At 68.3% G+C, this 26,156-nt stretch overlaps 1 protein-coding gene across 1 annotated transcript; it reads right to left on the reverse strand.

Annotated features, from left to right (window-relative positions):
• MUC5AC (mucin 5AC, oligomeric mucus/gel-forming) lies at positions 1 to 26,025 on the reverse strand. The gene is made up of 52 exons (XM_072970740.1): positions 25,915 to 26,025; positions 25,066 to 25,105; positions 23,619 to 23,678; positions 23,148 to 23,409; positions 22,755 to 22,869; positions 22,336 to 22,426; positions 21,574 to 21,683; positions 21,236 to 21,449; positions 21,015 to 21,140; positions 20,692 to 20,809; positions 20,211 to 20,349; positions 19,863 to 19,973; positions 19,395 to 19,464; positions 19,180 to 19,317; positions 18,930 to 19,094; positions 18,466 to 18,560; positions 17,867 to 17,993; positions 17,402 to 17,657; positions 17,280 to 17,332; positions 16,902 to 17,002; positions 16,576 to 16,727; positions 16,342 to 16,480; positions 16,143 to 16,256; positions 15,837 to 16,016; positions 14,953 to 15,192; positions 14,590 to 14,746; positions 14,067 to 14,195; positions 13,678 to 13,840; positions 13,192 to 13,235; positions 12,920 to 13,105; positions 11,790 to 12,269; positions 11,226 to 11,477; positions 10,592 to 11,102; positions 8,067 to 8,590; positions 7,626 to 7,786; positions 6,892 to 7,099; positions 6,282 to 6,532; positions 6,018 to 6,201; positions 5,373 to 5,574; positions 4,713 to 4,891; positions 4,271 to 4,358; positions 4,060 to 4,163; positions 3,844 to 3,875; positions 3,280 to 3,451; positions 2,877 to 2,978; positions 2,673 to 2,710; positions 2,262 to 2,384; positions 2,086 to 2,184; positions 1,633 to 1,752; positions 1,363 to 1,414; positions 1,125 to 1,239; positions 1 to 703 (listed from the first exon to the last, which is right to left on the reverse strand). The coding sequence occupies exons 1-52, from the start codon at positions 26,023 to 26,025 to the stop codon at positions 385 to 387; spliced, it is 8,322 nt and encodes a 2,773-aa protein (XP_072826841.1). The 3' UTR covers positions 1 to 384.
• Positions 26,026 to 26,156: the final 131 nt, after the last annotated feature.

Consider the following 26,156-nt stretch of genomic DNA (forward strand, 5'->3'; position numbering starts at 1 on the left):
TGCAAAATGCTCCTGGTGTATTTAGAAAGCCCATGGCCCTTTCCCGAGGCCCAGGGCCGAGGCAGGGGTGAGGCTCGGCCTCCCAGTGGCCGGCAGCGCAGACAGCTGCCAGGTCCAAGTGCCCATCGAGGGTCAGGCCCTTATGTGAGGCTGAAGCCTGGGGAGAGCAGGCTGGAACCCCAGCCAGAGGACCCCCGCCCGCCCCGGCTGGTGATGAGCAGGGGCTGCAGGTCCTTCAGGGCCACTGCACATCCGGGGCGGGCCAGACCCTGGAGAGGGCGGAGACGGGTGGACAGTGCACCGCAGACTTGGATCACCGGAGAACGCTCTGGTTGAGTGTCCAGGAGGGAGGCCGCCGGGGCCGGAGGGCAGGGCTCTGGCTGTCTACTGGAGAGGCCTGGGACCCAGGGCCCCTGTTCCCCGGTGCTTCTGCCCCGCCTCCTCCTCGCTCTGCTCCTCGCTGTGCTCCTCACTGTGCTCCTCGCTCTGCTCCTCGCTCTGCTCAGGCTCCCACTCCTCCGAGTGGCTGAGGTCTCCAGGCGAGTCGCACCTCTGGCCCACGCAGCCACACTCCTCCACTTCAGCGTAGCTGATGGCCCTGCGGGAGCCGTCGGCGCAGTGCAGCGTCACGTTCCTCCGAGACACCCGCAGCTCCTGACAGCACCGGCAGCTGTTCGGCGCCCCGCTGGCTTCCAGCGAGTACCTGTGGACAGGGCCGGCTCAGCACTGGCGCTGCCTACGGGGCCGCCCGGCCCCCGCAGCACCCGCACTACCACTGCTCTGGAGGCAGGTGGCCAGCCTTTCGCTGCGGCTCCATGTGCCAGTCACCGTGGCTCAATCCCAGCCCCCCGAGGCTCCCAACAACCACTTGTCCCACAAGCCACGAACAGGGACCCCTAGTCTGGGGTCTCAGTCAACAGAAGGGCATGATTCCCCAGCCCAGCCCAGCCCCCCACCCAGCCGCAGGACCCTGCTGTCTGGGGTGGCAGTTACAGCTCCCCCATTCCTGCCCCTTCACCACCACCTCATCCGCCTGCCCCGAGCCCTGGGGGGGCACAGGCTGTGTCTTCCCCAACACTGCCTGCAGGAGCTCCTGGGCCGGACCAAGGTAGGGGCTCACGTACATGGAGGCGGTGTCCCCACATTTGCCCTGGCAATAGGAGAGGCGCACAGGCTCGGGGGAGCTGCAGCCCTGCTGCTGGAGGACCTGGTGCTTGTGGTGCACGGAGCAGCTGGACCCTGGGGAGGGACAGGACGCGGGAGGCGGGGCAGAGGGTCAGCCCCGGCGGGCACTCCCGGCCTCCCTCCAGGCAGGTGGGAATCAGTGCCCTGCCTTCCACCCCCACAGACACGCCCACTCACCGCTGGCGTTGCATAAGAGGCAGCATCCGTCCTCACTCAAGCTAGCCTTGTCCTGTGCGGGCAAAGTGTGTCAGTGCTGGGGCAGCCCCCGTGGAAACGGGGAGCGGGACACAGGCCAGGCTCAGACAGGCGTGGGCAGCGCCCCACGCAGGAGGCGGCACCCCTGCCCCACTGCGCCAGGCCACCCATGGCCATCCCGTCCCGTCCAGGGCCTGGCCCTCCCGTGGCCCCTGTCAGCCCCGCTGGGCAGGGCAGGCTGCCGGGACTCACCACCGAGCAGCTGAGGGGGGGGCACTCCTTCCTTACGGTCGTCACCACGAGCACATCCCGCTGCTTCTCACACTTGTGTGTCACGCAGGGGCTGTCGGGGTCTGACCAGGACTCACCGGGCTGCAAGGAGGCCGACCGGCAGGTGAGGGGCCATCCCCAGGGCCCTTGCTCCAGCAGGGGAGGGCGCAGCGTCTGTCTGCTAGCACCCAGCCCCAGGGCCTCCGGAGGTCCCCCTGGCCTCTGCCCTGGGTGGGCCTTGCACTGACGGCTCTCCGGGCCCCGGTGCACCAGGACACTGCCCACCCGGCACCGCACCGTCCTGTGGGCTCATGGCCCTCTGGAGGGTGGGGCTGGCCCCGAGTCCTGGCCTCCCTGGAGCCCGCGGCCTGCCCTGCCCCAGAGTCACCCCAAGACCCTGAAGCCCTCGGGCTGGGCCCTGTGGCTGCTACTCACAGGAACGAGGATGGCAGAGCCGTCGCTGACGTTCGCGACACAGGCCACCTGCACACACGAGCCGCAGCACTGGCTGCCTTGCTCCTGGTACTCGAAGCCCTGCAGGGAGGCACAGATGTACGGCCTGAGCCCGGGCTGGGCGCTGCCGGGGCGGGGGTGTGGGCACGGGCACTCACCGCCGGGCACTGGGTGTTGCAGATCTGGGTCTCACAGCTGATCACGAACGTGTCCGGCTGGGGGCCCCCGGGCACCTCACACCGACAGGTTTCGCACAGGTTGGAAGAGACCACGGCGCCAGGCTGGGGGAGCCAGGGTGACCAGTGTGAGCGAGCCGCAGTGGGCCTGGTGCCCCTGCCTCCAGGCCTGGCCCCGCCGGGCTGACTCGCCCCGCCCGGGGCGCCCCTCGGTAGTGCCTCCTCCCTGCTTCAGGGACAGACCCCCAAGGCTGCACCTCAGGGAGGTCACGAGCTCTCAAGGATCCGGCCAGGGAAACGGAGGTGGGGACCCCGCCTCGGGGAGAAGCTGGCCGGCCCAGGGCCCTCCGCTCCCGGTATGCCGCGGGGGTCTTGACCTCCGGCGGTTCTTACCTGGTACAAAGTGCTGTTGACGCTGCAGACGGTCCAGCCTGCTCGGGGGAGACAAGCAGACCTGCAGGGCCACCCTTATCACCCAGCACCCCACCCCCACCTCCTCCTGCGCAGCCGCGGCCCCCACCCGTCAGGACTGCGTCCCGGCCCCTGGACAACTGCTTGGTGACGGCCACCCCAGGGGCCCTGAGCCAGGACACTCACTGCAGCTTTGGCTCGGGCAGCAAGCCCCCTCCTTGTGCGTCAGGATGGAGCGGGCGCCCTCGGGGCAGCCCACGGGCTGGGGGCAGTAACTGGTGTTGCAGGCTGCAGAGAGTGGACAGGAGGGGGCGTCAGGAGGCCTGCCTTCCACTCTGCCCGTGTTCGCCCACCCCAGCCTGAGTGCTGAGCGCTGACCACCCAGTGGGCAGGTGGTGGGCTCTCAGCCGGGGCGGAGGAGACCCTGACCTCGTGGTATGCCCACACCCCCGAGCCTTCCCTCGGGAGGTCACCAGATGGGGCCACACTGGGAGGGAGGAGAGGCAGCACCAGGACCTCGGGACCCTCAGGGCAAAGCTGGCCAGCCCTGAGCCAGTGCGTGTGTGACCCCCACACGCCCCAGACTTACCACAGTGGTACTGGGGACAACACTGCCCGGGCTGCGGGTCTGCAGGCTCAGGTGTGAAGCCGGGCTCGGGGCAGGCGGGGGGTGGCGGGCAGGCCTGATTCTGGCAGCGCATAGTCTGGGAGCTGCCCTCGCAGGTGCACTCCTGGCAGTCGATGTGAACAGTGTGGCCGGGCTGTAAGGGGAGGGACGTGTGAGCCCCGGCTGTCGGTCACCCATCTGCCCCGGAGCAGCAGCAGCCGGCAGGAAGAGCAGGGAGCAGGCGGGTGAGGGCCGCTGGGGCTCCGTGGGGCCCACAGGGGCCGGGAGACAGGGACCGGGGAGCTGTGTGGGCGACCGGCCTCCCTCCTCGCCACTCCCACCTTCACAGGGCAGGAGGGCTCTCCATGGAGGACAGGGCACGGCCTGGCTGGGGCCGGCACCCACACTCTCCTACGGGGGCCTATGGGCTCCCGCACATGGAAGCCTCCTGGGTCTTGCTGGGAAGGCTCTGCCCACCTCCCTGCCTCTCCTCTGAGCCTCTGGTGCAGAGAAGAAGCCCCCAGCCCCTGAGGGTGCTGAGCTCACCTCCACAGGCTCCCCGTGGGGCCCCAGACAACCTGCAAGGAGAGAGATGGAGGTCAGGCTGGGCAGCCACAGCCCCCAACCCGTCAGGGGCAGACCTCATGCTGGGGGCCAGGGACCAGGGGCTGGGGTGGACCAGGCCATGGTGGGAAGCTCTGGAGTCTGGCTGAGCAGAACAGACCCCGAGGGGGTCGTGGGTTCCCAGCCCCGGGGACGTACTGGCGCAGTCGTCGGGCACGCAGACCTCCGAGCTCCTGCTGAACAGCGACCTGCCCTCTGGGCAGAAGCAGCCTTCAGTGAATGGAGCCTCTTCCCGAAGGACCCTGCAGGAGCAGGAGGTGAGCACGGCCGGCCCCCCAGGGCAGGGAGAGGCGGCTTGGGGGCTCCCGGGGGAAACGTGGGGTCCTGGAGGAAGCGGGCGGGCGCTTACGCAGCGTTGGTGCTGTGGTTGGTGTAGCAGTAGGAGGGGCTGGACGGGCCACAGGGCTGGTACACCTTGTCAGCAGGACAGGTGAAGGCTGCGCGGAGAGGGGAGCACGCCTGAGGCTGGAGTGCACCAACAGAGCCCCGAGGCTCTGACCCTGGGCCCCCTCTGGCTGGGCTGTCTGGGCACTCTGTGCTGTGTGCTCTGCACCGCCCTCTCTATCAGAACCACGACCGCCACCCACTGCGCCAGGCGCTGTGATCTGGGCGCCCCCTCTTTTCTCTCCAGGAAACAAATGCATTCTGTTCTGGGCTCAGCCCTGCTCCTCCAGGAAGCCCGCCCTGACCACCCGGTCCCACCAGTGGCCCAGCACATCTGGTCCCAGGCCACATGCTGACTGCCACTGCCCAGCGGGACGGGGGCTCTCGAGGCCAGGGAAGGCACTCACAGCACGTGCGGTTGGTCTGGCCCCTCCAGTCGACGCAGACGCCATGAGATGCACAGAGCGAGGCATACAGCTCCAGGCTGGAGCACATCACATCCGAGCGGGGCATGTGGCACTGGTCGAAGAGGCAGCCTTGGTAGTACGGCCATGGAGGGAGCACCGTGTGACACAGCTCAAAGACTCTGTGGCACAGGGACACATGGGTCGCGGGGCAGGTCTGCAGTGGGGCTGCCAGGCTGCGGGCATTCGCTGGCGGAGGGCCCCACGGGAGGGAGCCGCCGGGTCGACCATGTGCAGAGTGTCCCCGGCTCCTGGGGTGATCCGTGTGTGGCGGGGAGGGTGTCCAGCTGTACACAGCCTTTGCTTTCTGCAAATTCTCTGCTGGGCGCCCCCCTGCCCCGCTCACATGGGTGCTGCCCGAGTGAGGACTCGCGCCCTGACCCACAGTGTGCTGCCGGCCAGCCTTGCTGGGCTCTGCGCGTGGCGCTCCAGCCGCACGACTCTGCTTGGAGCCCAGGCTGGTCCCTCTCCCTCAGGAGTCCCTGCAGGCCCCCGTCTTCCTGTCACCCCAGAAGCATGAGATCAGCAGGACTACCTGCCCACCCCAACCCCTGCCCCAGCGCCAGCCCCACCCCAGCCCCAGCTCCAGCCCGGGAGTCTCACTCGCTCAGAATGAGCTGGCAGATTGGTGACGGTGGGCACGGGGTGGCCGTGGTCCTGGGTATAATGGGCGTCGGGGGAGGCCCGTCACAGGATGGCTGGTCGGGGACGGTCACCTTCCAGTGGCTGGACATGTCAGAGCAGGAGGCCACCACTGCCCCCCCGGGCAGTCGACACTCGTCTTCCTGGTTGTTGGTGCAGGTGCCTGGGGTGTGGAGGCAGCAGCCAGGTGGCTGGGGACAGCAGTGACACCCAAGCCCTCCCTTGGGGCACAGTGCCCCCGAGCTGGGGGTCGGGACCCGATGTCCCCAGGCAGCTCTCCAGGGGCTACCGTGGGACCGGCTCCCTGGCCTCTGTGTGCTTCCTTCTCCCTCCGGGAAGCCGGCCCCCAGGGCAGTTCCCAGGCAGGACGGACAGGTGTGGGCCTCAGGTGTGAGTCCTGTAGCAGGACCCCTGTGCAGCCAGAAAGCAGAATTGCCTGCGGGCCCCGGGCCACATGGGCAGCCTCATCCCCCACCAAGAATGCAGCTCCTGGAGGGACGCACCAAGGCTGACCCTCGTCCCTGCTGGACACTCCCAGCTGCATTTAACGACCAGAGGGAGGACCCGAGCCCAGAGAGCCAGGTCGGGGCCGGGCCCGGCACTCACCACACTGCCCCTCTGTGTTGTTGGCAAACTTGCTGAAAGGCACCTCCACCGAGAAGATGAGGCCGCTGAACATGACCTGGACGCCGAGCTCAGGGATGGCCACGTACATCTTGATGCCAGTCTGGGAGACAACGATGCCGTCCTTCTGGAAGCCGGGACTGACCACTTTCCCATCGAAGATGATCTAGACAGTGAGGCGGGAGGTAAGCCGCTGCCCAGTGCCTGCTGCCCACCCGGCACGCACAAGCCGCCCGGGGTCCCCACCTCATTGGTCATCACCCCGTGGACTGGCTTGCGGGTCAGCACGACGCGGTCCTGCCGGTACTCGACGATGATGGACTGCGGGCAGGACAGCCTGTCCTCGGCGTCGCAGAAGTAGTTTTGGATGAGCACCCGGAAGTGCCCGAACACCGGCACGATCTGCTGCACCAGCACGTACGTACAGTTGTCCAGGAACGTGTAGTAGGTGCCGTCGAAGGTGATGTAGTGGGGGTCGCCCCAGCCGCTGCACACACCTGCGGGCGTGAGGAGCCGCCTGACCAGAGCCCACACCCCGGGGCCCCAGAGGGCACGTGTGTCCCTGCGCCCAGGGGAGTGGCGGGCCCGCCCTGCAGTCAGCACTCGCGCCAGCACCCGCACAGAACCCTGTCCGCGGGTGCAAGCGCGGCCCGAGGGGCGGGACCAGACTCCCTCCCTCTTCACCCACCCCGCGCGGCCCCGGGGGCTCTGGGCTCGGCAGGGTTCCGCTGGGCACCCCGGGAGGAGGCCGGGCACCATGACCTCTGCCCCGATGCTGGGGAGTCCTTCCCGGGCCCGAGATCCTGTCCCGCCTTAGCGGAGCCCCCTTCTCTGCCCGCCCGCCCGCCGGGCTCACATTGGCACTCATAGTGGCTTAAGCAGCAGCCCTCGTCGTCAGCCACGCTCACGGGGGGGTAGCCGTTGGCACAGGTCAGCTTCTTCACCGCTGGGCACTGGCGCGGCCTCACAGTGATGATCCCGTTGCCCTTGCAGGTGGCCTGAGAGCAGTTGGGCATGGCCCAGGTCTCGCCTTCCTGCGGAGGAAGGACAGCTGCAGGGCCTCGCTCCCGACCCGGCGCCGACCCTCAGGGCTCAGAGCTGGCCTGGGCCTCCCCGGAGAGAGAGGCCAGCAGGGACACCGGGGTTGGGACCGGCACCCCCCACCCGACTGTTCCCTCCGCGTCACCACTGGAGGGAGGGTCTCTGAGTGGGTGCAGGTTGCCCCCTCCCCACTCTGCCCAGTTGCAACCTGCTCCCCACGTGCAGACTACCCGGACTCCGCTCCTTGGCTGTCGACCCTGCCCAGAGCACCCCCTGCCTGCTCTGGCCCCCTTATCAGAAAGCAGAGTCTGAACCCTGGACCCCACGCCCTGGCATCCCATTCCAGAAGTTCTGGGCGACCAGAAACGGCCTCTCCCCATGGGCAGCCTGAATCGGTCCGGGAGGCACCGACCTCCACGCACACGTGGTGCCACGGCCTAATGGGGAAGACGCGGGGGGTCCCCGCATGCGCCCCTAGCCCAGGGACGGCAGGAAAGGTGGGATTACCGTCCTTGGGGGCACTGCATTTGGGCATCCCTCCGGAGGTACCGACGTAGACGGGGAGGACCGGGGTGGGGAGGTGGTCGGGGCAAGAGATGGTGTGCTGGTGGGACAGGTGTGGTCAGTCCGCCTGACCACATGGCAGTCCAGACTGCACACGGCGTAATAGCAGTGGTCGGAGAGGTCGGTCTGCTGGTAAATGATGGACCCTGCAAGACAAAGGGACAGGTGGTCCAGGCAGAGCAGGGGACCCAGCAGGAGGGGCTCGGGCTGGTGGTCAGCTCGGTGGCTGGCCCGGCAGGTGGCCTTTACTCAGATATGAAGGGCATATCCTCAGTGACAGCTACTTCTGACCCTGTCCACAGCCCCAGGTCCGGTCACAGAACAGGGGACCCCTCCCCTCCCCTCCCCTCACACAGTAGCTCTGAGAACAGGACAGCAGCCAGCAGGGTCAGCACACACCAGACACCGTGGGCAGGAGCCACGTACCCGCAGGGTAGAAATTGCCGGACACGCTGCAGTAGCACGTTGTGGTGGAGGGCTCCGTGGAGCTGGGCGGTGTCACTGAGGACACCGTGGTGGTGGACTCTGGGGACAGAGGAGTCTTGGATAAAGTCACAAAGGGGGTCACAGAAGGGACAGGGCAGCCTTTCGGGGGCTCACAGCACAGCACTCGGATCTGGTAGTTGAAGCACGTCGTGAACGGGCTGCTCTGGTCCCGGTTCCGGCACACCAGGCCCACTTTGGGGTTGCACTGCACCACCTGGCCCAGCGCGGTGATGCTGACTTCCGGGTGGCTCTCCGCTCGGCACTCCAGTTGGGCGATGTGCTCGGGTCGGTGGCAGATCTTCTCTCCTCTTCTGGTGATGTTGCTGTAGGTTTCAGAGTCTCCTCCATCGGGCCCAGGGGATGGGACGTCCACATCGAACCACTTGGTCCACGCGCACTGTGGCAGGCAGGTGGTGGCCCCGGATGTGGAGTAGGGAGTCCCAGGTGTAGGGACAGGGGTCGTGCTGGTCGTCGGAGCGGAAGGGGTGCCGGTGGTCCGCTCGGAGTTCGTGCTGGTCGTCGGAGCGGAGGGGGGTCCGGTGGTCCGCGCGGAGGTCGTGCTGGTCGTCGGAGCCAAGGGGGGGCCGGTGGTCCGCTCGGAGGTCGTGCTGGTCGTCGGAGCGGAGGGGGGGCCGGTGGTCCACTCGGAGGTCGTGCTGGTCGTCGGAGCGGAGGGGGGTCCGGTGGTCCGCTCGGAGGTCGTGCTGGTCGTCGGAGCCGAGGGGGGGCCGGTGGTCCGCTCGGAGTTCGTGCTGGTCGTCGGAGCGGAGGGGGGGCCGGTGGTCCGCGCGGAGGTCGTGCTGGTCGTCGGAGCCGAGGGGGGGCCGGTGGTCCGCTCGGAGGTCGTGCTGGTCGTCGGAGCGGAGGGGGGTCCGGTGGTCCGCTCGGAGGTCGTGCTGGTCGTCGGAGCGGAGGGGGGTCCGGTGGTCCGCTCGGAGGTCGTGCTGGTCGTCGGAGCGGAGGGGGGTCCGGTGGTCCGCTCGGAGGTCGTGCTGGTCGTCGGAGCGGAGGGGGGTCCGGTGGTCCGCGCGGAGGTCGTGCTGGTCGTCGGAGCGGAGGGGGTGCCGGTGGTCCGCGCGGAGGTCGTGCTGGTCGTCGGAGCGGAGTGGGGGCCGGTGGTCCGCGCGGAGGTCGTGCTGGTCGTCGGAGTGGAGTGGGGGCCGGTGGTCCGCGCGGAGGTCGTGCTGGTCGTCGGAGCCGAGGGGGGGCCGGTGGTCCGCTCGGAGGTCGTGCTGGTCGTCGGAGCGGAAGGGGTGCCGGTGGTCCGCTCGGAGTTCGTGCTGGTCGTCGGAGCGGAGGGGGGTCCGGTGGTCCGCGCGGAGGTCGTGCTGGTCGTCGGAGCGGAGGGGGTGCCGGTGGTCCGCGCGGAGGTCGTGCTGGTCGTCGGAGCCGAGGGGGGGCCGGTGGTCCGCTCGGAGGTCGTGCTGGTCGTCGGAGCGGAGTGGGGGCCGGTGGTCCGCTCGGAGGTCGTGCTGGTCGTCGGAGCGGAGTGGGGGCCGGTGGTCCGCTCGGAGGTCGTGCTGGTCGTCGGAGCCGAGGGGGGGCCGGTGGTCCGCTCGGAGGTCGTGCTGGTCGTCGGAGCCGAGGGGGGGCCGGTGGTCCGCGCGGAGGTCCTGCTGGTCGTCGGAGCGGAGGGGGTGCCGGTGGTCCGCTCGGAGGTCGTGCTGGTCGTCGGAGCGGAGAGGGGGCCGGTGGTCCGCTCGGAGGTCGTGCTGGTCGTCGGAGCCGAGGGGGGGCCGGTGGTCCGCTCGGAGGTCGTGCTGGTCGTCGGAGCGGAGTGGGGGCCGGTGGTCCGCTCGGAGGTCGTGCTGGTCGTCGGAGCGGAGGGGGGGCCGGTGGTCCGCGCGGAGGTCGTGCTGGTCGTCGGAGCGGAGGGGGTGCCGGTGGTCCGCGCGGAGGTCGTGCTGGTCGTCGGAGCCGAGGGGGGGCCGGTGGTCCGCTCGGAGGTCGTGCTGGTCGTCGGAGCGGAGTGGGGGCCGGTGGTCCGCTCGGAGGTCGTGCTGGTCGTCGGAGCGGAGTGGGGGCCGGTGGTCCGCTCGGAGGTCGTGCTGGTCGTCGGAGCCGAGGGGGGGCCGGTGGTCCGCTCGGAGGTCGTGCTGGTCGTCGGAGCCGAGGGGGGGCCGGTGGTCCGCGCGGAGGTCCTGCTGGTCGTCGGAGCGGAGGGGGTGCCGGTGGTCCGCTCGGAGGTCGTGCTGGTCGTCGGAGTGGAGAGGGGGCCGGTGGTCCGCTCGGAGGTCGTGCTGGTCGTCGGAGCCGAGGGGGGGCCGGTGGTCCGCTCGGAGGTCGTGCTGGTCGTCGGAGCGGAGTGGGGGCCGGTGGTCCGCTCGGAGGTCGTGCTGGTCGTCGGAGCGGAGGGGGGGCCGGTGGTCCGCGCGGAGGTCGTGCTGGTCGTCGGAGCAGAGGTTGTGCTGGTCCCAGGTGGGGAGGGCTCATGTGTGCTGGGGATGACCCTGCTTGCTGGGGACACGGGTGGGGAGCTGGTGCTGCTGTGTAGGGTGGAAGGCGAGGGCAGCACGGTGGTCCGGGCAGCGCTGGTTTCGCGTGTGGTCCAGGGCGTGGCCCCGGGCACGGTGGAGGGGGAGGTGTTTGTCGTGCACACATTTACCACCTCACAGCATAGGATCCGGATTTCATAGTTGTAGCAAATTGGGGGCAGCTGGTCCTCGTTGCGGCATATCAGCCCCACCGTCTTGTCACAGATCAGGTCCTGCCCCAGGTCCTGCAGCGGGGTGTTCGGGAAGCGCTCTGCCCTGCACTCCACGTTCCTGGGATTTGCGCAGAATTTATATCCTTTGGATCTCAGATTCTGAAAAGTGTCAAAATCTCCACTGTTTCTCTCTGATCCAGGATAGCTGCCATCAATCCACTCAGTCCAAGTGCATAATTCTCGCAGACAGGGGTTGTCGCTGAGCGTAGATGTGCCAGGGGGACTGGAGGTCCCCGGGGCTGTGGTCGGCACAGAGGTTGTGGTTGAAACTGTTGAAACTAACATTGGGCTGGAAGTCGAGAGGATTCTTTTTACAGTTGTAGTGGTACCTGGGACAGGTGTATTGGGACCTGGGGCGGGTGTGGTGGGACCTGGGGCAGGTGTGGTGGTACTTGGGACAGGTGTAATGGGACCTGGGGCAGGTGTGGTGGTACCTGGGACAGGTGTAGTGGAACCTGGGGCAGGTGTGGTGGTACCTGGGGCAGGTGTGGTGGAACCTGGGACAGGTGTAGTGGAACCTGGGGCAGGTGTGGTGGTACCTGGGACAGGTGTGGTGGAACCTGGGGCAGGTGTAGTGGAACCTGGGGCAGGTGTGGTGGTACCTGGGACAGGTGTGGTGGAACCTGGGGCAGGTGTGGTGGTACCTGGGACAGGTGTGGTGGAACCTGGGGCAGGTGTGGTGGTACCTGGGGCAGGTGTGGTGGAACCTGGGGCAGGTGTGGTGGTACCTGGGACAGGTGTGGTGGAACCTGGGGCAGGTGTGGTGGTACCTGGGACAGGTGTGGTGGAACCTGGGGCAGGTGTGGTGGTACCTGGGGCAGGTGTGGTGGTACCTGGGGCAGGTGTGGTGGAACCTGGGACAGGTGTGGTGGAACCTGGGGCAGGTGTAGTGGGACCTGGGGCAGGTGTAGTGGAACCTGGGGCAGGTGTGGTGGAACCTGGGGCAGGTGTGTTGCTAGTCCTGGAGGTGACAGGAGAGGTGGTGCTGCTGAGGGTGCAGTCCTCGGGGGAGCAGCACAGGATCCTGATCTGGTAGTTTTCACAGAGCCCGGAAGCCTGGTCCCTGTTGTAGCAAGTCAGCCCCACCTGTGGGCTGCACTCCACGTGCTGCCCCAGGACTTGGAGTGGCACCCCAGCGGCGCCCTCGGCCCGGCACTCCACCTGCCTCGGTGCTCGGCAAACCTGGTACCCGTGGGCACGGAGGTTCTCCAGTGTGTCGAAGTCCCCGCTGTCTGTGCCCCGTCCTGGACGGCTGACGTCCAGCCACTGCGACCACTGGCACTGCTGCTCACAGCCCAGGGTGGGCAAGGGGGTGGTTACTGAAGGCGGCGTTCTCGGGGACGTGCCCGGGGCGGTGGATGGGGTGCTGCTCGGGGTGTGTGCCGTGCTCTCGTCAGGGCTGGGGCGCATGCCAGGTGGAGGCGTCGGGCTCAGGACTGAGGGCAAGAGACAGCGGAAAGGCCAGGCATCAGGACACGGCTCCCCGAGTCCTTGAGGCCACCCCGCCCTGCCTCTTCCGTCAGCTGCCTGGAGGCCTCACCACGTCTGTCTGCCTGTGTGTCTCCGCCCACGATGGGAGCTGGGGGAGGCCCCGGGACCCTGGGCTGTGCAGCTGTGGCGCTCACCGCAGCTGAGCCAGGAGGCGAGCTGGGCTCGTCTAAGGGAAGCCTGTTCCCAGAATCTGCATGTGTGGCCCCAAAAGCCAAAGGGACAGGGGCTCTCCGACGTTTGGGGAAGCTCTGGTACGGCCCCAAGATGCCCCGGAAGAGGGTAAAGCCTCGAGGCGCCTGGCACGTGCGTGACGGAAGAAGACTGGATGGCAGCGCACCTGGGCAGAGGCTCCCAGGTGGTCCTCGCCCTGGGGGCCAGCCTGGGGAGCCTCTGCTCGCAGCCCCTGCCCCGTGCTGGGAGCCTCAGCCCTGAGAGCACGACCGAGGGCGTGGGTCCTGCCAGGGAGCCTGGAGGAGGCTGGCCCTTCCCGGCTGCGGGGAGGCTGGCCCAGGGACACGCCCGCTGGCCGTCCCGGCCCCTTCCTCACTCCCAGGCGAGGGGCAGCCCTGCCTGGTACCCAGCGTGTCCACCTTACCGAGCGGCGTAGAGAAGGAGAAGGTGGTTTGCGGGGTGGGGGAGGTAGAGCTGCAGGCGTAGATCCTCCTCTCGATGGTGCCGTTGGCCCCGCAGCGGGCGGAGATGCAGCCCCCCGTGCCGTCTGCCGTGTGGTAGATGACGTCCCCGGGACGGAAGTGCTGGCCGCCGTAGGTGCAGACACAGGCTGAGGGGAGCAGGGAGCTGGCGGTCAGGGGCTGGGGGGCAGGCGGGGACCCGGGACCCCAGACGAGGAGGGCCACCCCTGCTCACCGTCCGAGTCATAGGTGCAGCGCACGCCGCTCTCAGTGCAAATGCTGGCAACAGAAGAAAGCAGGCGAGTCTGGGGCGTAGGGCAAGCCCCGTGCCGGGGCGGGCAGGCCAGTGGGGTCACACCCCGTCAGGGGGACCCTCCAGTCAGTGACCAGAGGAGGCCAGTTCCAGCATGGCCAGAGAGCCCCTCGGGCCTTCTGACGGCCACTGCCTCTCAAGGGTGTCTGTCTTGGGGATTCTCGGTGGGTGTCACGTTTCAGCTTCCCCTCTGCCCCCTTCCTTCACCCCACAGGTCCCCCAGCCTCATCCTGCAGCAAGGAAGCTCCTCGGTGGACCCCACAGCAAACCCAGGCTGGAGGGCTCCTCCCGGCCCTCAAGGGAGGAGGCTCTCCTGGGAGGTGGCTGGTGGGGCCTTTCCCCAATGGCAGGGGGCCGGGAGAACCCCCACGTGCTCCAGGCTCCTCTCAACTCCAGCCAAGGACTCACCAGGAGTGGCAGTTCTCATCTGAGGGCACGGCTGAGCCAGGCCGGTAGGACTTGCCCTGGACGCGGCAGGGCGGCGGTGGGGGTGGGGTCGGGCAGGACGCCACACACTGCATCTGGTCCTCGTCAAAGATGGGGGCCTCTGGTGGGCACTTGGGGTAGCAGCCTGTGGGCCAGAGAAGCCTGAGTCCCAGCCAGACGAACTGCACATCACCTGATGCCCCACCTCCCACCTCCACTCAGTCCCCAGCCCTGGACGTCGCCCACAACGCTGCAGGGGGCTCAAGGCTACAGCTGCACAGGCACCACGGGGGGTCAGAGGACCCCCAGGACAGACCCCGCCCCCCCGGGCCCCTGGGCCGCCCCTCCCAGCCAGCAGGGCAGCAGCCCACCTTCCAGGCCGTGCACGCTATGCAGGCACTGGCCGCTGGGGTTCCGGCAGGTCTTCAGGCAGGGGGCGCCGCAGGGAAGGTAGTGCCACTCGCAGTGGCCCTGGGGGTTGTAGTAGTCGCAGAAGAGAGCTGCGGGGAGGGGGCAGGGGGCTCAGGGCCAGGCGCGAGTGCCGCCCTTGGAGGACAGCCTGGGGGCTCCCCGTGTCCCAATCCTTGACCACGAGCCGTTCTGAAGACGCATCCCTCCCCTGTGCCTGTGGACGTGGCCTCGGGGGCGGGGGTCTGCGGGCCACAGGGGGCGGCAAGGAGCGTGGTCAGCGGGCTTCTCAGGGACGCGGCACCTCGAGGCGGGGGACTTCAGCCGGAGCTGCCCCCCAGCTCCGCCCCCTCCGCCCGGCTCCGCAGGGTTGGGGGAGCTCGGCGGATCCCCTTCAAGCCCTCCCACCCCTCCTGCATTCAACACAGTTCTCGTCACTGCCTGTGTCCCCGTCCTGCCCTGATGGACGCGTCCATGGACACTCACGGCAGATGTCCGGGGTCCGCCAGGACACGCACACGCCCGCTTCGTGGCAGGCCCGGGCGTAGGCGGCCACGGCCGTGCAGAAGCACTCGCAGTCGCCCCCAGAGTCACAGGCGCAGGCGTCGCTCACGCAGGCCTCGTAGTACCTGGCCGGCTCCACCTGCGGAGAAGAGGCTTCAGGCGCCAGGCCCGCACTCCCCATGGCTCTCGGGGACTGGCGTGGCTTGGTGTCGGCCTGGGCCAATTTCCCTGGAGCTCAGGTCCCACGTGGCCGGCCAGACAGGTGGCCCCGGAGGGTGGCAAGGAGCCACTGGGCCCCCACCCTGTCCCTTCCTCCCCAGGGGCCCGGAGGAGCGCCCCACGTACGTGGGCATGGCAGGCGCTGAAGGCGTCCCCGCTGATGATGCTGCACTGCTTCTGGGCCCAGGACTTGCGGTACGGATTGGCCGTGCAGGGGTCCTCGGGGTCCTGGGCGTCCGGGCAGGACGGGGAGAACTTCCAGCTGTTGCCAAACTCCAGCACGTCGCCCACCACGGACTGGCTCCGCGTGGTGAGGTCGTTGAGGGCGTTGTCATCAAAGTTCCCGCACAGCCCGCAGACCCTCCCCTGTGGATGCAGAGACGAGGGCTCAGGCTCAGGGCCCTGTGACCCCATTCACCCCCATCCACGGGGCCCACAGCTCCCCCAGAGCAGCCCCACCGGGCGCCCAAGTCTCTCTGGAGGCGAGGGCACGGGGGACACAGCAAAGTGGGCTACGAGCTGTCCCCCCGAGCCGGGCTCGGGTCCTGACCCGACACCCAGGAGCGCGGCCCAGCGAGGGAAGAGCGTCTCTGCGGGCGAGAGCGAGCTGAGAGGAGGGCGCCCTGCGCTGGGGCGGCTGGGCCGGTGCCTGCACCCCTAAAGGACAGGGGACATGTGGACACAGACAGAGTGAAGACAGTAACCGGAGGCAGAGGTTGGGGTGACGGGGTGACCGGGGCCGCGGGAGCTGGAGGAGGCGGGAGGAACCCTCCCCCAGAGCCTTGGGAGGGAATGCGGCCCCAGGACACCTTGACTGGACTTCCGGTGTCCAGAGCTGTGAGAGCAGGGGCCGGCAGTGTGTGGCGGCTCCTGCTGCCGCTCTGTCCCTCCCTGGCTGTCTGCCTCCCTCTCTGCCTCTGTCTGTCCGTCTCTGTCTCTCCCCCACTGCACCCCTGCTCCCAGCCGACCCTGGGCCTGGGGTGAGGGCGGCGGCCTCCCAGGGGGCCCACCTTGAACTCGGGGCTGAGTATGAGGAAGATGCTGGTCCTCTTGTCCCACAACAGCACCAGGCCGACCTCCGTGTCCACCACCAGGTAGATGCCCATCTGGCGGATGGAGAAGGGTGGCTGCTGCCCCGGGTCCTTCTCGATCACCTCCGCTTTGCCGTCACTCAGCTTCAGCTCGTAGCTCTGTGCGGGGCAGGGCCAGTGAGGCTCTGGACGAGGACCCTGCCACCTTCCGAGTCGGCTCGTGGCCCCACGGCCCCTGTCTCGGGAGTACAGCCTTCCCAGGGGCTCCCCCCGGGCCCCACTCACCCCCAGGAAGACTTTGATGGCCTTGGAGCAGGTGGTCCCCGTAGTGCCACAGGGGATGTTCTCAGTGACGACACGGAAGCCGTCCTGAGCACTGCCGTTCCCGCCGCAGTGGTCCTGTGTGGGGGGAGGAGGGCTGTCCCAGGGGCGAGGCCAGGGGCAGGGTGGGGGGTGTCTAGGAGGGTCTGACCGCGCACCGTACCTGGGCCAGCGTGTATGCGCAGTCCCCGCTGAAGCTGTAGCGCTGCCCATCGAAGGTGAGATAGTGGCCGTCCCCATACACGGCGCAGGTGGCCAGGCAGGGCTCGTCCGTGCACTGCCACATCCTGCTCTTACAGGTGCTGGGGAGGGATGGGGCGCTCATCAGGCCAAAGCCTCCCTCCCTGAGGCTCCAGGGGCCTGCCCCCCAGGTTGGGCTCTGAGCCCCCAGGCGTACCAGGTGTTGCAGCCCACCCGGATGGTCTGGCCGGCCTGGTAGCTGGCTTCGTTGTGCATGCAGGGGCAGTCGGACGCAGGGATGCAGCCGCCTTCGCCGTCGGCCACCAGCCCGTTGGGACACACGCAGCCGGGCACGCACTGGGGGCTGTACTGTGAGGCGGGGCGGACTCCACTCAGTGGGCCTGGGTGGGCTGGGGGCGGGGGGGGGCCACAGGGACAGCGGGCCCGGCAGCTTCAGGCAGGGTCCTCTTAGGGCCCACCTGGTGGGCCTCTTCACAGGAGCCCACGAGGCCCGAGCAGGTGTGGGGTCATCGGGGCACTTACACAGTCCATGTCCAGCGTGTGGCAGCTCTTCTGACAGCCGGCCCCTGCGGCCCCGGGCGTGGCGTTGCGGCAGTCCGAGTAGATCATGGGGGAGGCACAGGCTGGGGAGGGAGGGGGCATCAGGGGACCACCGGGCTGGCTCTGAGGGGCGTGTCTCCTGACGGTGGTGGCTGCCGCCCTGGGGCTGGCGTGTGCGTGTGCTGCCGTGCTGTGCGCGCTCTTGTGGAGCCCAGAGGGCACAGACCAGGCGCGGCAGAGACGCGGGCCAATGCCCACCAGCCTCGCTGACTTGGGGGCATCTAAGCCCCCACACCCCCCACGGACCATAGCTTCACGTGCAGGTCACCGAGAGCCCCTCCCCCGCACCCCTGGGCTCACCTGGAGCCGGGGAGTAGCCTCCGATGCAGGCCAGCGTGCCCTGGGTGCAGGAGCTGCAAGGAGAGGGCAGTCAGAGGGCCTCCCCAGCTGGCCCACCCCACCCGCTCGGCAGGGGCTCTTACCAGATGACCCCGCTCTCATGCAGCGACTCCCCGTTGGGAACCATGGAGCCCCCGTGGTAGCAGGGACAGCTGGTGGCCGGCACACACTTGCCCGTGTCGTCCAGGAAGGTTTCATGGGGGCAGGTACAGCCGTCCACAGGGACGAAGCTGATGCTGCAGGTGACGTCCTCGTCGCTCCGGGCCCGGCAGGTGGGCTGGCAGGTGCTGATGTGGTAGTGGTAGGTCATCGACTCGGGACAGGTGGCTGTGGGCTTTGCTGCAGAATGCCAGGAAGAGGCAGCACTCAGGACAGAGCCAGCGGCCATCGCCCAGGACCCTGGCTCCCCTGTCCCCGCCAGGCCCATGGTCCTAGCTGGAGTCCTGGGGACCCTGGCCTGGGCGCTCCGTGGACTGTGAGCTTGACTGTGAGGACAGGGGCCCCTGGAGCATCCACTGCAGGGCCCGCCCCGCTCCCCGCGCACTCACTGCACACGCCGTCCCGCCAGCCGCTCAGCAGCACGCCCTTGGCGGCGCAGGCCCGCACGTAGGAGGAAAGGGCGGCGCACATGCAGTCCTCACTCTTCTCACAGTTGCACGTGTCGAACATGCAGTTCTGGGGGGATGTCAGGGGGTCGGGACGTCAGGGAGCCCAGCCCCCCAAGGGTGAGCAGCCCCTGATCTGCCGGAGCTCCTGCCTCTCCAGGACCCCTCCCTGAACGTCCCTCTGCAGAAATCGCACAGCGCGTCTTGGAGCCAAGCCCCCTGCTGGGCAGAGGTGCTGGGAGGACCCGGGCCCCTCATCTCTGTGACCCAACGGTCCGGCCCTCTATGTTCAGCCTCGGACACAAGAACACCGCAGCTGCCACTGGTTTCTCACTTACGCCCCGGGCCGGTGGGCTATGCGCTCTCTGGGGGACCCTCAGGCCGGCTGCAGGAGCCTCGCCGTGAGCCAGCGAGTGAGTGAGTGAATGGGGGTGGGGGGAACAGAGCCAGAGAGACCAAATAGCCCAGACCCTGCTGCCACAGCCCTGGGGACCCTGAGGGTGGCCGCATGGCCCAGGGAGGGGGCAGGTGAGTGGCATTACCGAGTAGTAGGTGCTGGGGTTCACAGAGGCGTGGCACCGGGCGAAGGGGCCGTGGGGGTCGGTCAGCTGCGAGCACCAGTGCTGAGCGTATTTCTCTGTGGACAGAGGAGGAGGGACGGTCAGCGGGGCTGGACAGTCGTGTTAGACGGGCGCTCCCTGCGGGTGAGCAGACTTCCTTTCACCCCGCGTCCCTGGTGGTCCATCTAAAGCACTAGGCCAGGCGTGAGCAGCTCTGAGGCTCCTTCCCGAGCGCCCCCAGCCTGGTGGCAGGCACGGGGGGGGTGGGCCTCACTCCCCGACCCCCCAGCACCCTGCACCTCCGAGACCCACCTGGCCAGGTCGCTGCGTGTTGGCGGGCCTGCTGGTTTACCACCTGACCTCCCCCTCGGGCTGGGGTGGACAGCCAGAGCCCACACCCAGACCTCTGGCCCAGGCGGGCCAGCGGGGCTTGCGGACACACGTACCGTTGTCCACGCTGAGGGAGCAGGGGTCCTCGAAGCTGTTCTTGACGTTGCGGCAGGCGGCCTGGGTCTTCCAGGTGTTGGCGAAGGCGGCAGCCGTGCCCTCCACCACGCTGCTGATGGTCCGGAAGTCGTCCGCCTGGTTCTGGTTGAAGTTCCCACACAGGCCTGGGGACGGGAAGGCAGTATGAGGCCCCTGTGTGCCCCAGCCACGGAGGGCGGGCTCTGGTGGCCAGGGCAGTGGCCCTCTTACCGCAGGTCTGCCCCCGGAGCTCGGGCGCCAGCCTCACGTACACCTGCATGAGGGGCACCAGCTGGATGTCCAGCTGCAGGCCCAGCTGGGTCTGGGCGATGATGAAGAAAGTGGAGGGTCTGAAGAGCGTGACGTTGGCTGCGGACACAGGACCAGGTGTCAGCGGGGTGCGAGGGGCCAGACCCTCGAGGGGTGACCAGGGCAGGCGGGCTCACCTGCGGAGACGGGCAGCTGGGTGTAGATCTGGTTCACAAACACCTCCCCGCTGGCCTTGACCACGATGACCTGGAGAAGCACACAGTGGGGGTCAGGACAGGCCCCCCAGGGCCGTACCCAGGCCTGGGCTCTACAGAGGAGGGCTGACGGCCCAGCCGCCGGCTCAGCCTGCTTGTCTGCACTTTCTGCAGGCACTGGACACCCACTGATCATGTGAACAAAACAAAGATTTACTAAAATAAAGACGTCGACTGCAGCGGAGAGGTGTCCTGGGCCCCCCGGGGCGGGTGGAGGCCCAGTGCCCGTCCCTGCACTGCTCCCTGTTGGGGACAGTCGCGCAGAGGACCCGCAAGAGGTGGAGGCGGGAGTTGGTGGGAGGGTCCTTGGGCCGTGCCCGGGCCACCTGCTGCCCATGGCGGACTGGGGGCTTGGGCGAAGGTCACTCCAGCCCCGGGGTCTGCACTCACCGTGTGCCCCGAGCCCAGGCTCAGTGTCAGGCTTTTCAGGCAGTTCTCATTGTCGGTCAGTCCGCATCTGCGCAGCTCGGCCAGCACAGTGAAGGCGCTGCTGTCACAGGGCTGGGAACACAGGTCCTCCCTTAATGCTCAGCCCCACTCCGGCCTTCCTCCGCCTACTCCACCCACCTGTAAACCCCGCAGGCCACGCCCAGAGCGGGGGTGGTTTCTTGGGGGACTCAGCATAGGGACCCCCAGGCGCGGCACCAACACGCAGCCCAGGTCCAGGGTGGACGCATGGACCCACGGCTGGACGCCGCCTGAAGGCCACCCTGTCCAGGGTGAGGCCAGGGCGCATACCTTGGTCAGCACGTAGCTGCAGTCCCCGTGAACCGTGTACTGCCTCTCGTCAAAGGTGGAGAAGTGAGCGCCTCCCAGCACCGAGCAAGTGCCAGGGCATGGCACCTCCCGGCAGCTCCACCGGCCTCCAGAGCAGGTGCTGAGAGCAAGGAGGGGCCGCGTGTGTGCCAGCCCCCGGAGCAACCCACCCCCACTCCGAGAGGGCAGGCAGATGGGCGTCTCACCAGCGCCCCGCCCCACATCACCACATAGGACTGGAGCCCATCAGCGCCTGCCTGGGGAGCTGCTGGCCCCTGCCCGGCGCCCTCAGTGGGAGAGGGTGGGCAGCACCTGGGCCACAGTCCCTGAGGGCTGTCCCAGGGCACGTCCATGAGGACCGGAGGGCAGGGGCCATCCCAGGGCGCGCCCACGAGGACCGGAGGGCAGGGGCCATCCAAGGGCGCGCCCACGAGGACCGGAGGGCAGGGGCCCAGGGTCCTACCAGTTGGCACAGTCTGTGGAGTAGCCAGTCCCTGGGGCATAGGTGGCCCCATTGTACACACAGGAGCACTGGGACACCGGGATGCAGCCAGTGTGGCCGATGTCATCCAGCACCATCCCTGCAGAGGCAGGCAAGCATGTGGCAGGTGCCGGGCTGTGTCCACTGCGTGACTGTGGAGGGGACCGGCCCTCTGCCCATGGTGGCCCTGCCCTACAGGGGTTCCTCAGACCCAGGGGCCCAGGGACATCTCCGGCGGGCACAGAGGGGCCTTCCTTCTCGAGCACTCAGAACACATCTGTGTGATTCACGGGGGGGGTGCTCACCCTTGGGGCAGAAGCAGCCAGCAATGCAGTGGTCCTCGCAGAGCTGGGAGTGTTCCAGGTTGGAGCAGGTGTCCACGCAGGGCGAGCCGCACTCGTGGTACTGCATGTTCAGGGGGCACGTCTGGGCTGCAGGGAGGAGGTCGGGGTCCCCGTCACACCCAGCCCTTGCTTCCAGCCCCAGGCAGGACAGCACGGCGGTGCCAGGGCCCTGGGGCACTCACGGCAGAGGAGGGGGCCCCGCCAGTCCAGGGGCAGCCCCCCGGCATGGGCGCACTGGCGGGAGTACTCGGCGAGGGTGTGGCAGGCGCAGCTGGTCGGGTTGGCCTGCTGACAGTGGCAGAGGTCGTGCCGGCAGGCGTCCAGGTAGCCGCTGGCGTTGACCAGGGCGCTGCAGCCCGAGAGCAGCCCGCCGCTCAGCATCTCCTCGCAGACGTCCTGGAGCAAAGCCAGGGCGCAGGCTCAGCCCAGGCTCGGGGACGTCCCCCGGTTCACGGCCACCTCGGCCTGGGCTGTGGGAGCAGGACCCCCCACCACGACCCCTGTTCGCTCTGGGACTTACAGAGCCGGTCAAGCAGTTCGTCGGGGGCTCAGGGACAGTGTCCTGACACTGCTCCACTGGGCCATCCACCTTCTGGAGGTTTCCAAACTCGATGGGCGTCAGCTTGACATCTGCCAGAAGCACAACGCCGGGCTGTTTGCAGATCCCAGTGCCCCTCGCCACGCCCCCCCCATCCACACCGCCGGGGGGAGCAGCGGCTGTGCAGGACAGTAGCGGAGCCTGGAGATGACAGGAGGAACCCCCAGGTGTTCGGGGCCAAGGCAGCGCTCTGGGACCTGCTACCTGACGCTCGGGGCCGGCACGCAGCCTAGTGGGCTGGGGAGTGACCCCGCCCCTGGCCACTGGGTGCTTGGCAGGCTTCCCGGAAGGCAGCTCCCATGGGTGGGCTTTGTGTGGGGCTCATGGGCCTGGCAGAGGGGACCCCGGGATCGGGGCTGTGGCAGGTGTGGGTCCCATGAAAGGCCACTGCTTGGTGGCAAAGTTTCGAGAACCAAGAAGCAGTGGCAGGGTCTTGTTGGAGCAGGTCAGTGTCAGGAGAGGGTGTGGGTGTGTGCACGTGTGTGCACGCTGTGTGCGCTGGGGCGTGCAGGAGTCTGTGTACCTGTGTGTGCGTGTGTGGGTGTGCATGCTAGACCGCGAGTGTGCGGGTGCGTGCACGTGTGTTAGGATTCGGCCGTTTGGCTTGGGGTCCTGGAAGGCAGCCTTCCAGGAGCGCTGCAGAGGGAGCCTGGGGCAGGCGGGGCGGCGCGCCGCAGGGCTTACTGTGGGAGAAGAGCTCGTTGACGACTGGGACGCCATTGAAGTCTCCGCAGAGCCCACAGGTCTGGTTGGCGTACTTGGCGTCCAGCTCCAGCTACAATAAGAGCATGAGTCAGACTCCAGCAGGGCAAGGATGCGCAGGGACGGAAGAGGGTCCCAAGGAGAGAGGGGCTGGGGCGCCCCACAGAGGACCCCCCCCGGCTCCACAAAGGTATGAACCCAAGCAGGGTCATCTTGGAGGATAAGCCCCACAGACGCAGGGTCTCCATCTGGGGATGTGGACCCTGGGGCTCCGTTAGCATCTGGGGCCCCACCCTCACTGCCACCGTGGGGGTGGGTCGTGGCCTCCCCTCCCAGGGGAAGCTGCCGCGCTGGAGGTGTGCTCCCGTCCCCCGCCCCCTGCCCCCCGTCCCTGGCCTCACCAGGAGGCTGTCGTCCAGGTTCCACATGAAGACCAGGCCCAGCCTGGCTGCCACCTTCACGTAGCTGCTGCTCTGGTCAATGAGGACACCCGACTGGCCGAAGGGCAGCTGGACCCTGTGGAGAGAGGGCCCCGCTGAGGCTCCGAGGGCACCAGAGGATGGACAACAAAGTCAGGACCCCAGGCAGGGAGGGCCCCTCAGTCACACTCGTGATGCGGTCACCATGCCCATAGACGACGCCAGCGGGCACGCGGTGGGTGAGAGTCTGGCCCCCGTGGGGGCAGGTGGCTGAGCACAGGGGCCGGGGGCACCACGCCCCACCCTCTCAGGGACAACCCCAAGCCCCTCCCCCGACCGCCCAGAAGCGCCCTCCCACCCCAGGCGCAGACTCACGGGCGGCCGTTGACCAGGACAGAGCTCTTGCTCAGCTCGACCACCAGGCCGTCCAGCTTCATGGTGACCCTGCTGGGCGCGGTGTCATTGGGCCCTGGGCCGCGGCGGAGCTGGATGTTGAAGTCCTCGTAGGCGGCCCCACAGTGTGCGGAGAACACGTAGTTGCACAGGCCGGGGAAGCGGAAGACATCGCCGTCGAAGGTCTTGTAGTGGAAGTCGCCCCAGGTGCTGCACACCCGCCCGCCGTGCGCCGCATTCAGGGCTGCGGGTCAAACAAAGCAGGGCCTTTCTAGGGGCGCCCGAGTCTGGGACACCCTGCTGCCCGTGGCCCAGGACACCCCGGAGCCCCGGCCGTCCTGGAACTCAGGCCCTTGTCCACCCAGAAAGCTGCCCCCCTGCCGGCCCTGAGGTCTGACGGAGAGAGAGCTCTGCCAGCACAGGCCCCCCCCGCCCAGCCTCGCGTGGTCTCACCTCGCACCACGGGGGTGGTCCTCAGAGGCGGGTGGACAGTCACCATGCCGAGGGGGTCTCCTGTGGAAACAGGGGTGCAGTGATGCACAGCCCCAACCCTACCGCCCACGCACAGGTCGGCCCCACGCCCGACGCCTTGGATTGGCCGTTCCAAGACTGCTGGGTCCCCAGGCAGCTCCGGATTCTGCCGCGTGAGCCACCTCCCTGCCAGTGTGAACGCAGAGCCGTGGAGGCCTGTGCAGCCCATGCAGTGGGGGACCCTGGCGGCTGGCGCTCTCACACCCCCGTGGCCCGGAGCACTCTTTGCGCTGGGGGTTCCTTGCTCCCGAAGTCTTAAAAATGTCTGAATCAGCGTCAGCAGCTCCAGACAAGCCCTTGGGTGCCAAGATCAGGCACAGGTGAGCCCCTTTGGGGAAATGCAAAGTGAGACTGGCTGGGTCTGTCCCCGAGGCCTCCCCTTGTTCAGGGCGTCTGGCGGCCATGCGGGGCTGTGCCTCGCCCAGCTGGCCTCTCAGGAAGCATCAGGAGCTAACGGGGGAGCGAGGAGGACTCGCTGTGAGCTCTGCCGGCAGCCTCGGTGGGGAGACAGCAAGCAGCCTGCAGGGGGCCGCCAGGCGACCGACGGGCCCCATGTCCCCCAAGTTCTGACCCCCCAGATGATAGCTATTGGGAGGCACCCAAAGCGGTGACCCCTCAAGGGCTCTCTGTGGGCCGGGGCGGGGGCTCTGACACGTGGGGAGGAGACTCACCGCCAGGCCCGTGGCGGGCACGAGGGAGGTCCCGGTTCTCAGAGCCGTCGTGGGCCTGGCCTGCGGGAAGAGGAGAGGGCGCTGGGCTGGAGCCGGCCAAAGGGCAGTTACGTCGCCTCAGAGGGAGTGCACAGAGGGACAGTGGGGCTCTCTGCGCCGACTGGGGTGCTGGGGCATCTCATCCACGCACACACACATCTGAGGTTGCCCCGGCTCTCCGCCGAGCCAAACTCCCTTGACCACCCCCGCAGGCGGACCCCATGAGCACTTGGGGCGTCCTGGGCCCTGAGCGGGTTTCTCTGGGGCCCTTCCTTCATTCACTGCTCGTTCGTGCTCACTGAGCGTCCACCCGGGCTGGGCCCTGGGCCCTTGCCGGGCACGTGGAGGGACAGAAGGCGGCACCGCCCTGGGCAGCAGCTGGCCCCCCGAGGGAGCAGAGAGTCGAGGACGCCACTTGTCCAAAGAGAGCCAGGGCTCTGGTGGGAAACTCCGAGCAGGATAGGGACCTGGGACCAAGAGTGGGGACAAAGCTGCTCCCGAAATGGGGTGCTCTGGGCCACGGGGAGGGGCTCAGCGCGGTGGAGGCCACCAAAGGAAGCTGAATTCTGGGGTCCTCAGAGGCCTTTCCAAAGGTGCAAAATGCCACCAGAGCTGGCCAGACGGCGCCCAGCCCAGCCCCAGGCCCTGCAGGGGAGGACCAGACCCTCCTCTGGAGGAGGGGGAGGAGGGGGAGCCGATCTTCACTCATAGGTGTTCCATCCCCCTCCCCCCCGCCCAGGGAGAACCTGGCCTCATCCCTGAAGCCAAGGGGACACCCAGGGGGCCAGAGGGAGAGCCTCCTGGTTCTGGGACTGTCCAGGAGCAGGGGGAGGCTGGGGGTCGTCATGTGGGAGCCACATGGGGCCATGGGGACCTTGGCAGACCACGTCGTGGTCCCCAAGCTGCCGAGTGCTCGGGGCCTGCCCTGATGTTCAAGCCTGGGAGCCACCCAACCCCAGTCCGGGGCCGGCCCTCTCCTGGGGAGCAGAGGCTGGGAGGTGCAGGCCCAAGTAGGAGGGGGCCTCAGAGGGCCACGGGGACCATAGGCCGCCCCCATCACCCCCATCGCCCTGCGAGCCTCACCGTTACTCCCTCCACCCAAGGCTGAGGCCCCAGGAGCCCCTCACGGAGGCCCCCACAGGGAAAGTGAGCTGGTAAACGGGGTGTTGGAGGGGTGGTCCCAGGGGCTGGTGGGACACTCAGAGGGCCGAGGGTCTGCTCAGGGTGGCAGGGTGCAGAGGGCAGTGAGCAGCAGAGAAGCACACGGGGACCAGACCCAGCTCGGGGGAGCAGCCCGGCCTCAGAAGCCCCTAACCCCCACGGGGACCCCTGCAGCCCCCAAAGGCCCCTCCCCGACCCCACAAGCTGGAACCTGCTGGGGCAGGGGCCGAGCTGGAAGAGCCAGTCACGGCTTGACCAGAGCCCAGGACAAGGCCTCTAAGCCGCCCGCTCCCCCCAAGACCGGGGCCACCCTAGGACTTCAGGGAGCCCCAGGGTCTCCAGGCCGCGGTCCGGGCCGGCCCGGGAGAGCCGGCGTGAGCCTCACCTGTGTGCTGGGTGCAGGCCACGGCCAGAGCCAGTGCCCAGAGCGCGGCCAGCCTCCTCCGGCCGACACCCATGGTGTGTGAGGCGGGAAGCCCAGAGCAGCCTCTGAGGAGGGCTCGGAGCCGCCAGCAGCCTTTTGTAGTCCCAGAGCTGGCTCCAGCCCCGGCAGCTTCACGTGGGAGGGCGGGGCAGGGGCTGTGGTTCC

Source organism: Vicugna pacos, chromosome 10, assembly GCF_048564905.1.
Source record: "Vicugna pacos chromosome 10, VicPac4, whole genome shotgun sequence".
In the NCBI taxonomy this organism is placed as follows: domain Eukaryota; kingdom Metazoa; phylum Chordata; class Mammalia; order Artiodactyla; family Camelidae; genus Vicugna; species Vicugna pacos.